At 35.0% G+C, this 13918-nt stretch overlaps 1 protein-coding gene across 15 annotated transcripts in view; it reads left to right on the plus strand.

The window, feature by feature from the left end:
- The window catches only part of ANKS1B (ankyrin repeat and sterile alpha motif domain containing 1B), a 1068238-nt gene that overhangs the window by 372093 nt on the left and 682227 nt on the right, over positions 1-13918 (plus strand). For all 15 annotated transcript variants that reach the window (XM_021093000.1, XM_021093001.1, XM_021092994.1 and 12 more), the window contains exon 10: positions 12980-13145. In XM_021093000.1, the coding sequence (XP_020948659.1) occupies positions 12980-13145 (166 nt within the window). The remainder of the gene's footprint in view (positions 1-12979; positions 13146-13918) is intronic.

Genomic DNA, 13918 nt, shown 5'->3' on the forward strand with positions numbered 1-13918 from the left:
ATGATAAAATTCACATTTTTACTGAACAGATATTTATTGAATGATAATTATTGGCCTCTAATAATACTTAATCTGGGGTACAATACCAACTTTTAAGAAATGTTATGAAGCTGTAGATCTCAAGCTGGACCACTTTATGGAGGTACTATAAAGGGCTTGCAGTTTTATGCAGGCACAAATCTTGTCTGTAGATTATATACATAATAGGTCTTAATATCTATATCCATTTTTATTACTTTCAAATGTGCATAAGTTTTGCTTTGATTAAAAAAATGGAAATTTATTGTTGCCCTTTTGCTCATGTATTTTTTCAAACAGTAGGTTCTAAACGTGTAACTTACCTACTGGAGTTGGACAGGGAATTCAGGATTCTTTCTCTTTGCTTTCAAGTGGAGAGACATTGATCAGTTAACTGGGCTTCTCTCTGCTCTACCTGCTCCTCAAGGGAGTTAATTGATTTGTAAATTTGGGAGCAGGAACAGAGCCTAGGTTATCAATTCTCTTTGTGACCTTCTCATCTGCTGAGAGTCTGTGCCGTTAAGCATAGCAGTAAGGAACCTGCTCAGGCTTGGGAGACCTGAGGTTAGTCTGTCAAATTTTGGGATATAGTAATAGAAAGTATATTGCCTTGTACTTAAACCATGTTCTCTAGTATCTGCTCTGTCACCAACCTACACTGACATTTTAATCCATTTGCCTCAGTCTTTTTGTTATTCATGGTTTGGCTAACCTTGGTCTCTCAGTCAAATCTGACCCATGCAGACCAAATCTGGCCAAGCTCTTCTGTTTATATACTGTGTATGTCTATCTATTGCTACAACAGCAGCATGGAGAGTAGTTGCAACCGAGATCATATGACCTGAAAAGGCTAAACTATAGTAACTATGTGGCCCTTTTCAGAAAAATTTGGCAGCCCCTAGATTCTTACCCACAATTTGAGCAGGAAGTGAGGAAGTCATTTATTATACTCCCTAAATTTCTAAATTAATTCCAACATTACCATAATTCCACATTTACCATACTTTACTTTGAAAAACATGTTTTAGTACTCCAAATGGTAGAAACTCTGTGTAAGAACTAGAATGGACTCAGAGATGGGAGATTGGAAGCTATTCAGGTAACATAGGTATGAGTCAATAAAGCTGGAACTGTTTGATTATAGAAATAGAAAAATAATACTGGGTTTAGGAGTTATTGTAAAGTGCAAATTTTATAGAAGTTGATGACTGCTTCTTTACGGTAGTGCTAATAAGCATGACAGAATAGGAGAAGGAAAAATGTCTCTAAGGGTTCAAGCCTAGGTGACTGGGTCAGTGTACTGGGAGCAGTATATAATGTATTTTCTTATTCTGTTTACATTGTCTTTGGCCTTTTAAGTCACATTCACTAAATCAGGAATAAAGACCCCAAGCCTAGTTACAGTAGTCACCCAGGACTCTTCACCATTACCAGATCTACCAAAACTAAACATATGTCTATGCAACTTCAACAGCTTCAACATCATGAGTATGTTCTTGGGAACTTGGTGAAATCCTTTGTCTTCTCAATATTTGACCTAAGTTGCGGTTATTTTTCCTGGTTTATTTCCTGGCTTCCTATACCTAGTTATAAGTTCTATCTATCTATCTATCTATCTATCTATCTATCTATCTATCTATATTTGAATATTTAATTTTTTGGCTCATTTACTCATTCAGTATTTATCCATTTTTTAAATAACTTGTTTTTGCATCTTTTCAAAAAAGAACATGAGGCTTAGACTCCTTACATTGCAAAGAAATCCTTTTGCATAAATAATCTTGTTTTCTTTTATTCTTTATTGTTCTTTTCTTCTCTTTTTTGTCTATAATTAGTACTTCCTAGACAATGCACTCCTTATTCTTTTTGCCTCAAGGAAGTTTCATAAGATGCAGTTTTCCTCTTTGTCATCTTGTTGTTGGTGAACTACATTCTATTTCTTCTAAGTTCTTACGAAGATTATCTAGGTCTTTTTTTGAGGATTTGTATTAAGCTGATCCCTATTTAGTTTGCCTGGCATTTGACATATTTTCAGTTGCATTTGTGTAATTTATTAAGGGATTATTCTTGGGATTCCAACCATCTTCGCTTTCACCTGGGGTATGCAAATTTCTACACAATAGTACCAGAAATAAAAATCAAAGTTCTTTATATTTGAAATGGTATCATCACCTTCCTCAGGTGTTTTTTAGATTCATGGAATTTTTTTTCTGAAAATAACATGTATATATAGTGTTTTAAAAAGATCAAGCAAAACAAAAAAGGAATATGGTCACATTCTCCAGTGTTAACCACCAAGAGTTTCTAATCATTTCTTCTAAAAGTATTCCATGCGTATATAATCTGTGTGCATACTTTCTTTTTATACAAATGTGAACATGCATTATGTATTACTTTGTTCCTTGTTTATTTTTTTAGCTCAGTATATCACTATCTACACAATCATCTCACTTTTTGAATGGCTGAATAGTAATTATGGCTACATTTATTGAGCATTTGGGCACTTAGGCACCTCACTAAGTACTTCATAAAATTCATTTCATTTCAAATGTATTTCATTAATTTTATTACTTTATTCGCAAACATCACCAACACTTTAAGGTAGATCCTATTGGTATTCTATTCTAATATTATAGATGAGGAAACAGACTTTGCTAAGGCAACTTTAGTAAAAATGGCAGAGCTAGGATTCTGATTACACACTCTTTAATTACTGTTCTAGTGTTTTCAAATATATTTCATTAACCATCTACATCAATATGACCTGGGAAACTTGTAAAACATTGATCTCCAGGCTCACTATCAGAGATTCTGATTTTGAAAAAAATTGGAGGAGAGTCACCAGTCTGAGTTATGACCCAAAGCAGATTTTATGCAGTCAAAATCTGTGGACCTCTGAATTATATATACTACACTGCTTCCTTATATGAATGATATTTGTGTATTAAACAATCTCTTAATAATGAATATAAAATTATTTCCAGCCCTGTAATATTATAAACAGTGTTTAAGTACTCATCCTTACACATGCATTTTTATATGAATTTGTAAGTTTAATTGTAGGAAAGACTTCTAGAAGTAGAATTCTAGTAAAGGAGTATGTGCACTTAAAATTTTGAAACAGTTGAAATTTTATCAAAAACAGAGATTATTCTCTTTTCCTTTCTAGCTCTTAGTTAATTATTTGTTGTTTTCCAAGAGTAAAGATTTTAGAACACTAAAAGAGATTAATTTTTGATGCCAGTTCCTTTTTCCTTATCCCTTATTAGTTTACTAGGGCTGTTATAACAAAGTATCATAGAACTGCATGTCTTAACAGTTTCTTTTCTTTCAGTGCTGGAGGCTAGAAGTCCAAATTCAAGGACTTCTCTAAGGAGAATCTGTTCCATGCATTTCCTTAGCTTCTGATGGTTTGGCAATCTTTGGCAATCCTTTGCTTATGGCTTATGTCTAGGGCTTACCCTAAAAGACTTCATCTTAATTTAACTAATTACATTTGCAATATCCTTATTTCCAAATAAGATCACATCCTGGGGATTAAGACTTTGACATATCAATTTTAGAGAGACACAGCTCAACCCATAACATACCCAGAGTAACATACTTAGTACCCACACTGGTTTCTTAGCACTTTTCTGGTGAGATTTCTGTGCGGTTTCAAGTGTAAAATTGGTAGCTCCATCTTTGAAGTCACCTCATCTTTGATCAAGAGAGGCTTAACTAAGATAATCAAACTCCTCTCCCATTGATTGGTAATACTTTCCAAAGGAGGACAATATCCCGACACCATACAACTCAGATGATTGCTCTTGGTAAAATCTGGTTGCTTTCCTCATTCATGGCACTTAGAGTCAGGCTTCCTTCTACATACTCCCACTCCCATTTTATTATTTAATAGATAGCATAAAAAGTAGCATGTGCACATATTGTTTAGAAAGCAAGAGTGATAATTATGCAATGCACAGAAATGGTGCCTTGCAGGTCAATGTTCTAGGAATAATAATGGCAGTTTATCAATCTCATCTGTTCCCAAGTGAAGGAAAAATTTTAACATGGTAGACGTCCAAGAGTCAATTCTGTCTGAAGATCTGCTTCCTGACAAATGATGAATTAGCCTGAAAGAGATTTATATCAATTTATATCAATAGTATAGAGTACCTATTTTTCCAGACCCTCGCTCACACTGTGTATTAACTACATCAGTTTGATCAGGAATGGGATATCATGTGTTACTTTAATTTACTTACATTTAATTATAAATGAGATCAAGCATCTTTCATATAAGAACTTTCTAGCTGTGTATCATGAACTGCTCCTATCCTTTGCCCACTTTCTCCATTAAGTTGATGATTTCTTTAATCCCAATTTGTAGTTCTCTTTTTTTGTAATTCTCTTTATATAATAAAGATTCTTTGACTTTAACATGTCAAAGGATTTTCCCAAATCTATCATGTTTCTTAATTTTTAATACTTTAGTGGGTTTATAGAAGTTTCATGTTTGTACGTACTCAAATTCATCAGTCTTTTTTTCTCCACAGCTCTGGTTATGTATCTTGTAGCTTCTGGTCAAAGTTCATTCCTATTTTAACATTATTTTACAAATGTATTTACTTATTCAGTATTTATCTGGAATTTATTTTGGTTTAAGGAATAAAGTATTAATACATTTTTATTATTTCTTTCCAAATGGCAATATAGTTATTTTATTGGCAATTGTTATGTAATCCATTGTTTTCCTACTGATTTGAAATATCTTCATAATATAATAAGTTTCCACAAGAATTGGAACTTTGTTTTTTTAAATTCTGTCTTCTATTTTATTGCCTTTCAATTATTTCCCAGAACCATTTACAATTTACTTAAATAACTGATAAATGCTGATCTCCACCTTCTCTATTACTTTTCTCATTTCAAACTGATACCTACCTATTGTCAGACATTTATTTTTTCAGGTGCACTTTAGGATCACTTGTCAAGATACAAGATGGATTGAGGGGAAAACTATTGCAATAACCACTGCATTAAATTTAAGACTAAGTGAAAGTGAAAGAATCACTATCTTTAAAATATTGACTCATATCATAATATAACAGCGTGTCTTTTTCCATTGGAGTCCAATTTTAATGTTTTTCTCTTAACTCTTAACAATTTCTGTTTCCTCCCTATGTCAGTTGCCCTTAGTTTCCTATTGTAGCAATAACCAATTACCACAAACTTAGTGGCTTAAAAAAGCATAGCTTTATTATTTTACAGTTTTTGAAGTCCCAAAGTGTCCCACTGGGCTAAATCCAAGGTGTCAATAGGGCTGCATTCTTTTCTGGAGACTCCAGGGGAGAACCTATATTCTTATCTTTTCTATCTGTGTTCATTTCTTGGCTCCTAGCTGCCTTACACCTTCAAAACCAGCAATGGTCAGTCATATCTCTTACACTGCATCAGTATGACACAGCCTCTTCTTCTGTCTTTCCCTTGTAATAACCATTGTGATTACACTGGGACACCTGGGTAATCCAGGATGATCTCCCCATCTCAGGATCCTCAGCCTAATCACATCTGCAAAGCCCCTTTTGTCATGTGATGTAATATATTCACAGATTTCAGGGTTTAGGGCAAGGACATCTTTGAGAGCCTATTATTCTTCTTACCACTGTTGTCAATGGTCCTTTCCCTAGGGCTGTTTTGTTTTCACTCATTCTTCTCTCCTACTCAAAGTCTCTTTTCCTATTTTTCTTATCTCATATGTATGTTGTAGTCTTCCTTATTTGAATGTCATTGTAAGTCCTCAAGGGATACTTTTCTCAGTATTGTAGGACACGTCAGAGCAGTAAGACCACTTCCAAAATCTTTCACCTACTTTGAGTCATTTGGAATTGTGAGTCATCTCCAACTTTTGAGAGAGCCACAAACCCACACTCCCTTGCATTATTCTTTTCTCATTATCATAAAAATAATTCATGAAGAAGTGAAAGTATGCAGGTAGTTTGTACCATAGAACTAACACAGTACATTGTCTTACTGACCTAACATCTTCAAACTCAGGGATCTAAGTTAACCCAACATCTTCTATTCTCAGGAGATGTCTTGTATTAATAAGACTAGGCTTGATGACTCCAATGGCAGAAAACCTGCTACTTGCCAAGCAGCCAATTTCATACTGGGAAGCACTATTCATTAGAAAGCTCATCTCAAGCTGAAAACTGTCTCCTTGTTACCATCTCTCTGTTTGCACTCTTTCTAAAATTTTAGTCATTCTTCTGTTTTTCAAGTGCTTGTGACGTATGTTTTCCTGTACAGTTTCATCAATCTTTCCCCCCAGTGACATGGATTTGATACTTAGAACTTTCCTTACCAGTTGAAAATAGTCCATTTAGTCTTTGTACCTCCTCAAATGGAGGCTGCAGGACCAAGCTGACATACTAGGTGTGGTCTTGCCGCAGTGCTGGTGAAGCTGCTTTAGTCCCCCCTATGCGCTTAAGAAGAGAGGCAAGTTCTTAAATGTGTCTTGTCAAAGTAGTCAAGAAAGCCTCTAGGTCACCTTTTTTTTTTCTGATTAAAAACAAACAAACAACACACATCATTGGTACTTCTGAGAAATGTCTGTGCCCATATCGGGGTTCCTGATGGTTGCTAAGGTTTAGTCAGAGGGCCAAATGTCTTTCAGCCTAGATAAATAAAATCTTATACCACTTTGCAAAGGATGGTCAATATCATGTGGTTAGCCTGACTTTTATGAAATTCCTAAACCAGATTATTCCCAATTCTAACTAGCACAGAGGAAGGGAAGGCTGTCACATTCCCTGGTCTAAATATCATTCTTGTATTAAATCAGCCAGTGTCACATTATGTCTTTAACTCATGTATTACACTCTGACTCACACTGTCAGCTGTAACTCCTGATTCTTTTTTTATGGTATGTTGAATTTTTATAACTCATTTCTGTACTGAACTGTAGGACCTCTTATTTAATCACTAATAAATTTTGACTTGTTAGACTGAGCCCACCCCAATGATTTTAAACTTTTATTAGGAACACAAGGCAAACAAGTGAAAGCATATTATGTAGACTTTTTATTATCAATTTTTATTTTTCTTTGGGGGCATAATATTAATTTATTCAGTGCTCTCAGTGTGCATCTTTTTGAAGAGGTGCTATTTGGCGCACACATTGCACAAAAAACTAAAACCGACTAAGCAAACTTAAGCATCAACGCTGGACATTCTCTTGGGGGTTGTGAAATTAGACAGTACAGGGACCTAGGGGCCTGTGTAAGATTTGAGGACAGGCTATTCATCCCTCAGAAAAGAGCTGGCAAAGACCAAGGCCTAGAACACAGTTTTAGGCATGCTACCATTATAAAAATTTAAGCACAGAAACAATCTGAGATTCCAGAGCAGGCATTCAAATAAAAATAGAGGCCAAACATCAAGAAGAAGCAAAAACTGCTAAATAAATTGGAGCCAATTTTGATAGCCTAGGTAAGTCGAGCCTTGAAAAGTGAGTAACAAATTGTTGGACCTCAATTCTTTTAATCTCTCAGGTCCATTACCAGGATTTACCATCAAGAGTACTTTGGCAATTAACCTATATATCAAAATCCAGATTTCCCACTGTAAGGAAGAGAACTTGCCAAGGCTAAAAAGTTGGTAGGGCTAGATACTCTCTGTAATGTGCAGAGTTTCCTTTTTCCCTTAGTTATGGCAGTAAAGATCTTGTCATGGTCCTTTTGTCTGTGATACAGTAGTATGAACACTTGATTTGCTCAGTTTAGAACTGGGTTGGAGCCCTGAAACTTCCATTGGTTAGATGTTTAATATTGGACGCCTAATAATTCCAGGCCTTAATTTCTGGATAGAGATAACGTAACATTGTAGGATTGTTTTGAGAGCTAAACACGAATCACACAGCTAAATGAAACGGTACTTATTCTGCAAATCGTGACACTCTTCCTAAGTGTAAGTTACCATTCTTCTTAGAGTGATTTGATTATTCATGATAGATTTTGAACAACAGTCAGATTTCTCTCATTCAGCAAATGTTTATTAAGTGCTTACTCTTAATAATGAAAAAGGTCATTGTAGCCCTTGCCTCTTGGTTCTTTATAATTCAGGAAAGCAGGCCTTAAAAGACTAACTGAAATAGTAACTATTTTATGTATTTATTTTTTTAGCATATATAAGATTGAGTCCTGCTATGAACATGGCATTTTGCTAGGTGCTAGATAAGCATGTCTTTAGTTATTAACCCCATTCATCTTATGGATTAATGGGATTATGGTTAACCTTTAGTATATTTTTCCAGATCTTGTTATTTTAATCAATTTATGATCTGGATCAATAATGCATTTAATGAAATCATTCAGCATAGAAATTCTGAGATGTTATGAAAGACCATGTTAAATGTTTAAAAAGAATAAACGTGTACTATGACTAGAACGCTTTATGATTCTCTCATCAAATAAAGCTATGATGAAAGGAAATGAATTTATTTTGACCTGACTTACTCTTAGTAACCTCATGCTAGTGTTGAAGGTGAATTAGTTAAGAGAGGAGCAGGACTTGAGGCAAGGAGACCAGTTTGGAAGTTGTTTTAACCGTTCCATTGAGTATGATGGTGACCAGGACCAGGGTGGTAGTGGGGTAGGAAGAAATTAATGTCTCTGAGATATAAAATGCAGTGTTGAATATAGCACTTTGGAAATGACTGGGCCTGATGTTGAGGAAGAGTGAGATTGAAGGATAGTCACCAAGTTGTTTCAGTGGCTGCTGTATGGAAGTACTGTTTATTGGCAAGAAATGAAGGAGAGGTGATGATGATAAGTTGACAAAATGTTAAAATTTTTTTTTGAAAAATAAACCTAAAGATCATCATGCATGCTTTCATAAGGATGAATATGAGGAGAGATATACCATACTAGATAGTAAAATTAATTTTAAGGCTTCGGTGAGTAATCAAAACAGTATGATTCGGGTACTAGAATAGACTGACAAATGGAATCACATAGAAAGTCCAGAAACAGATTCAATTATGTGTAAACATGTGGTGTATACCTATTGTCATAGGAATTCCGTTTCAGGAAGACTAGTTGAGCATGTAAAGAAAGATATATGCCCAAGAAAAACATCAAAATTTCAGTACAATAAGATTGACTAGATAAATTATGGCCATGTGTACACTGGGACTTGTATTTATCATGTAGACATATATTTGTCATTGAAACTTATGCAGAATACAGTATTATAGGTAAATATCAGATGCAAAAACATTACATACATGTATATATTTATATATAATATCTTCATATAAGATTTATAGGAAATCTCTTGAACCTTCATCCTATTTTGGGTGGGAAAACTCAATGCCCTCCTCAAGATTTCTGTTGAACCTAAAAGCATCCAACTCTCACTTGTCATGCATGTCTGGCTAGAACTTGTTTTTGTAGGACCTTTAATTTCATTCATTGTTCTCATTTTATGTGTAAGTTTGATTCTCCACCCCATGACTACTGGGATAGAGAGTGTACCCTGGCTACCTAGATTCCTAGCAACATTGTTCTTAATAATAAAACCTAGGGAATGTTTTAAAAGTCAACTAATAGGAAAATGTGTAAACAAATTTGTGATATACCTGTAATGGTGGATTCTTGTATCACACTGAAAATAAATGAGACTCAGGAACATCATATTGACTGAAAAAAGTCACACAATAGCAAGAGCATTTTATATTATATATATGAAGTTCAAAAGCATACAATACAAAACAATTTGTATTGATACTTAAATGTATAGTTAAACTTTAACGACAACCTAGGGAATTTCGAACACAGAGTTCAGGACAAGATTTAGCCCTGGATGCTGAGGGAGGAGGTGGGGCTGGAAAGGGGAGCATGAGGTAGGTTTCAATGTAAATATTAAATATGGGCACTTGTGGATTTATTTTATTTTATAATCTCATAGATCCTCTTTTGAGGGATACTTGTCAGGCATGTCATTGAATGCCCAACTTTTTTGCAATATAAAATATTTGGTTACAAAAGCATAATTTTGCTGTCTTTGTTTTTCTATGTCCTTCCCTTGGGGCTCTCACTTTCCCTAAGGAGGCCACGTGCATACTACAGACTTCTCTGCCAGAGAAATGATGGCGTCCTCTAGGAAGCAGAAGAGGGTGTACTCCATCATTGTTTAAAATAGTTCGTCTTTCCTTTGCACACACCCACACGTCCACACACACGTTTACAGAGGGAAGCCATCTGGGAGAATATACACCGAAATGTTACTATTAGTTATGTGAGCGTGCTGGGTTTTCATGTGATATTATTTTTCTCTTTCTTTATACTTTCTAATATTTCTCATATATATGTATATATATATACACACACACTTAATTTACTAACTCATCCTGTGTGGTTAAATTTCAAAAGTAGTTTTCAAGGCCTTTAAAATTCTCAGAATACAGAGTTCCTGTTGTGGAAGAGTGGTAATGAACCCAACTAGCATCCATGAGGATGTGGCTTTGATGCCTAGCCTCGCTCAGTGGGTTAAAGGATCCAGTGTTGCTGTGAGCTGTGATGTGGGTCACAGACACGGCTTGGATCCCACCTGACTATGGTGGTAGCTGTGGCTGGTGGCTACAGCTCTGATTTGACTCCTCGCCTGGGAACTTCCATGTGCCACGGGTGCAGCCCTAAAGACAAAGAATAGAAAATAAAAATAAATAAATAAAATAAAATCCTCATAATTCTTTATAAACCCAGTAAAAGTCCAGCTTAACCAAATCCTTGAAGAATGGGTTGTTCTGATTAATTTAATTTTAGGATGAACTAGAGTTTATCTTTAAACCTTGAAGACTCTTTTTTCATAGACTCATTACAATCTTACTGTAATCTCCCTTTTTTACTTTTGATATGCAAAGCAGTAAACAAGTGAAAAAACAAAAGAGTAAAGTAATTTACATCTTAAGAAGGCATTATACTTTTCCTGTTATTTAGATTTGTTTGAAAGGACATCAGAGACTGTTCAGTTGATAAATAAATATTTATTGAGGACCCCTTATATGGCAGAAGTTGTGTTAGATTCTGGGGATAGAGTGGCAAACAAAACCAATTCCATCCTTCAGGGAGTTAGCAGTCATCTGGTGTATTCGTTTTATAATGTGTTTTATACATAATTTTACCAATAGATAGTTCTGTGTAAACACTTCCAGTTATGAGGCATTCCTTCTGTTGCTTTCTAGTGATACTTCTTAAATATATCAGTACTAATTATTATATCAGTACAGTTTTATTTTAGAAGATAAGCAATATTGTTAATGCACAAAAAACTGTTTTTTGTGTTGATCCAAATTTACCCTCCTTGACTGATAAACATTGGTCTTTGTTCGGCCTTTAAGAACTTTATATACCACAGCAACTTCTCCCCTTCTCTACTTTGTGGGATAGCTCTTGAGAGATAGATAGCCTTACAAATATGTTGAGAAATCTATTATGCTGCTATAAGGCTTCTCTGGGATAGAACACTGCAGTTGCTTTCATCATTTCTTCTGTGACATGGATTTAAAATCATATACCATCCTGATTGCTTTCCTCTAGATGCTTTCAACTTTGTCACCCTTTGTTGTTAAAAATAAATTACTCCCAATTTCCTGCTTTCAATAGAGTAGAGTGAACATAATTGACTCTTTGATGTGTGAGAGTCTGGTATGGTCTGAAAGCAATTACACTGACCTTGAATACTTATTCTACTATACTGTAAATATCATTATAGAAAAAAAAAGAGGAGCTTGTACTAAATCTTTACCAACCCTTGAATAGATCTTGGGAGATTTTTTTTTACAAGTGAGTTTACTTTTTTCTTCCTTGTCTTTTTCTTTTGAAATATAGTTTTTAAAGATAACATATCAAAAGTAAAACATGCCTAATTGTGAAATTCACCATGCAGATAATCTATTTTTATTCTCCAGTAAACTGTGAACTTTCTGAGGGCAAAGATTATGTCTTATTTGTTTTTTAAAAATCTCTAGTCGTTAGTACAGTCCTAGATGAATATGATATAATAGATGCCCGATAAATACTTGCCTTATACAAGAAGTAAAGACCTTATAAAATGAAACAAATTCCAATTTTTAGAGTATAATGAAGAATCAGTAATGTAGAATTGGACCTGAATTTGAACCTGAAGAGTAACCTTATTATGTTACTTAGCAGTATTCACAAAGGACATCATGGTTCTGGTGGGAACACATTTACCCCTGGGTTTTCAGTCATTTAATTAGCAATGACTCAAACAATAAAAACTTTAGCTTAAGAAGCCTAAAGAAGTTGGTCCTGGGGCTATTTGAGGAGTTTAATGATATCATCAAGGGCCCAGGCTTTTTTGTCCTTCTCTTGCCATTCTTGGTCTGCTACCTTTTTAAGGGAAGAAGGTTGCTATCTTCTGGTTACGACATGCCTGCCCGAGCTCCTGTCACCAAAACTACACCCAGGGAGAGGAAACTGAGGATGACGAAGGCTCTGAAGAGGCCTCTTTTGCATGTCTTTTCTCTGGGGAAAAATCTTTTTGCAGAAGCCTGCAAACTACCTCCCCCTTTTATCTGACTGGCCAAAAACTGAGTCATGTGACTCTCTCTCAGAAGCAGGCAAAGGAGTAGAATCTTGGGAATGATTGTTGATTAGTTAAATAACAGTTTATGCCACAAGTAGAAAATACATATTACAAAAAGAGATCATGACAAAAGATCAAGAACTGGTGATAACTTCAGGGGAACCAAATGATCAAGACACTTTAAAAAAGATCACTGATAATATTGGGGTTACACAATTGCATAACTTATTCAAACAGATGAATCATCACCTCTCAATCACTTTTGGAAGAACTGACGAGCCTTATTATCTTTTCTAGTTTTTATAAATTAAACCGGCTGTGTCTTTATCACAAAGCTATTTTTATTTTTCCTCCTTCCTTTCAGGAGTCCTATCCAAAGAAGAGGAATTACACTATGGAAATTATACCATCTGCTTCTCTGGATACATTTCCTTCAGAAAATGAGAACTTTCTATGTGATCTCATGGACACAGCAGTTACAAAGAAACCTTGCTCCTTAGAAATTGCAAGAGCCCCTTCTCCAAGAACTGGTAATATTTCTCACTAACAATTGGACCAATTCAATTTGCATGCTTGTATATGTCAAGATATATCATTTTGATTTCCCACAGTATTTTTTTTAAAAAGTACCCCAATATAGTCACATGATGATTTTTTTTTTTTTTTTTGAATTTGAAGTGTGTCCAGGTAAATCAGAAAGTTTTTGATGTAAAGTCTTTTAACTTCCTGGCAAGAGCCCTCATTGGAGGTGGTACTGCCATGGTAAAGAGACTCAGAAACCTCTTCATAGTGGAAACCCTTCTAGGTCAGATACACAGCTTTGGGTCCTTCAGAGCTTCATAGCAAATTTGGTAGCAAGAGTCTTTCAGTGTACTTTCCTGCATCCTGTGTTTCCAGGTTATCAAAGCATACTCACTTACTTTGTGTATTTTATCTCTTTTATGTTCTTTTCAGCTCCATTATTTTATTTATTAGCATTATAAACCAGTAAACAAGGCAAACAAATATTATGTGCATTTTACTGATCAAGAAATTGAAGCTAAGGGTCTTATGTAAGATCAATACATTAGGAGCGTGCTTTTCTCGAACATGAGTTTTTGACTACCACTCTGCTCTCTGTTCCTTTGCTGTTGCCTCTAAGAATGCAGAGTAGTTCCATGAAAGCTATGAGGGAGGAAATCTTCAAGTGGGTGGTCAGCATATTCAAAGCTGCAAAGAAATTGTAGGAGAAGTTCTGAGGAGAGGCTTTTTTTGGTTTGACAATCCAGTTGCTGCTTATCTTTGAAAAGTAAGTTTAAGAAGT

Source organism: Sus scrofa, chromosome 5 (assembly GCF_000003025.6).
Source record: "Sus scrofa isolate TJ Tabasco breed Duroc chromosome 5, Sscrofa11.1, whole genome shotgun sequence".
NCBI lineage: Eukaryota > Metazoa > Chordata > Mammalia > Artiodactyla > Suidae > Sus > Sus scrofa.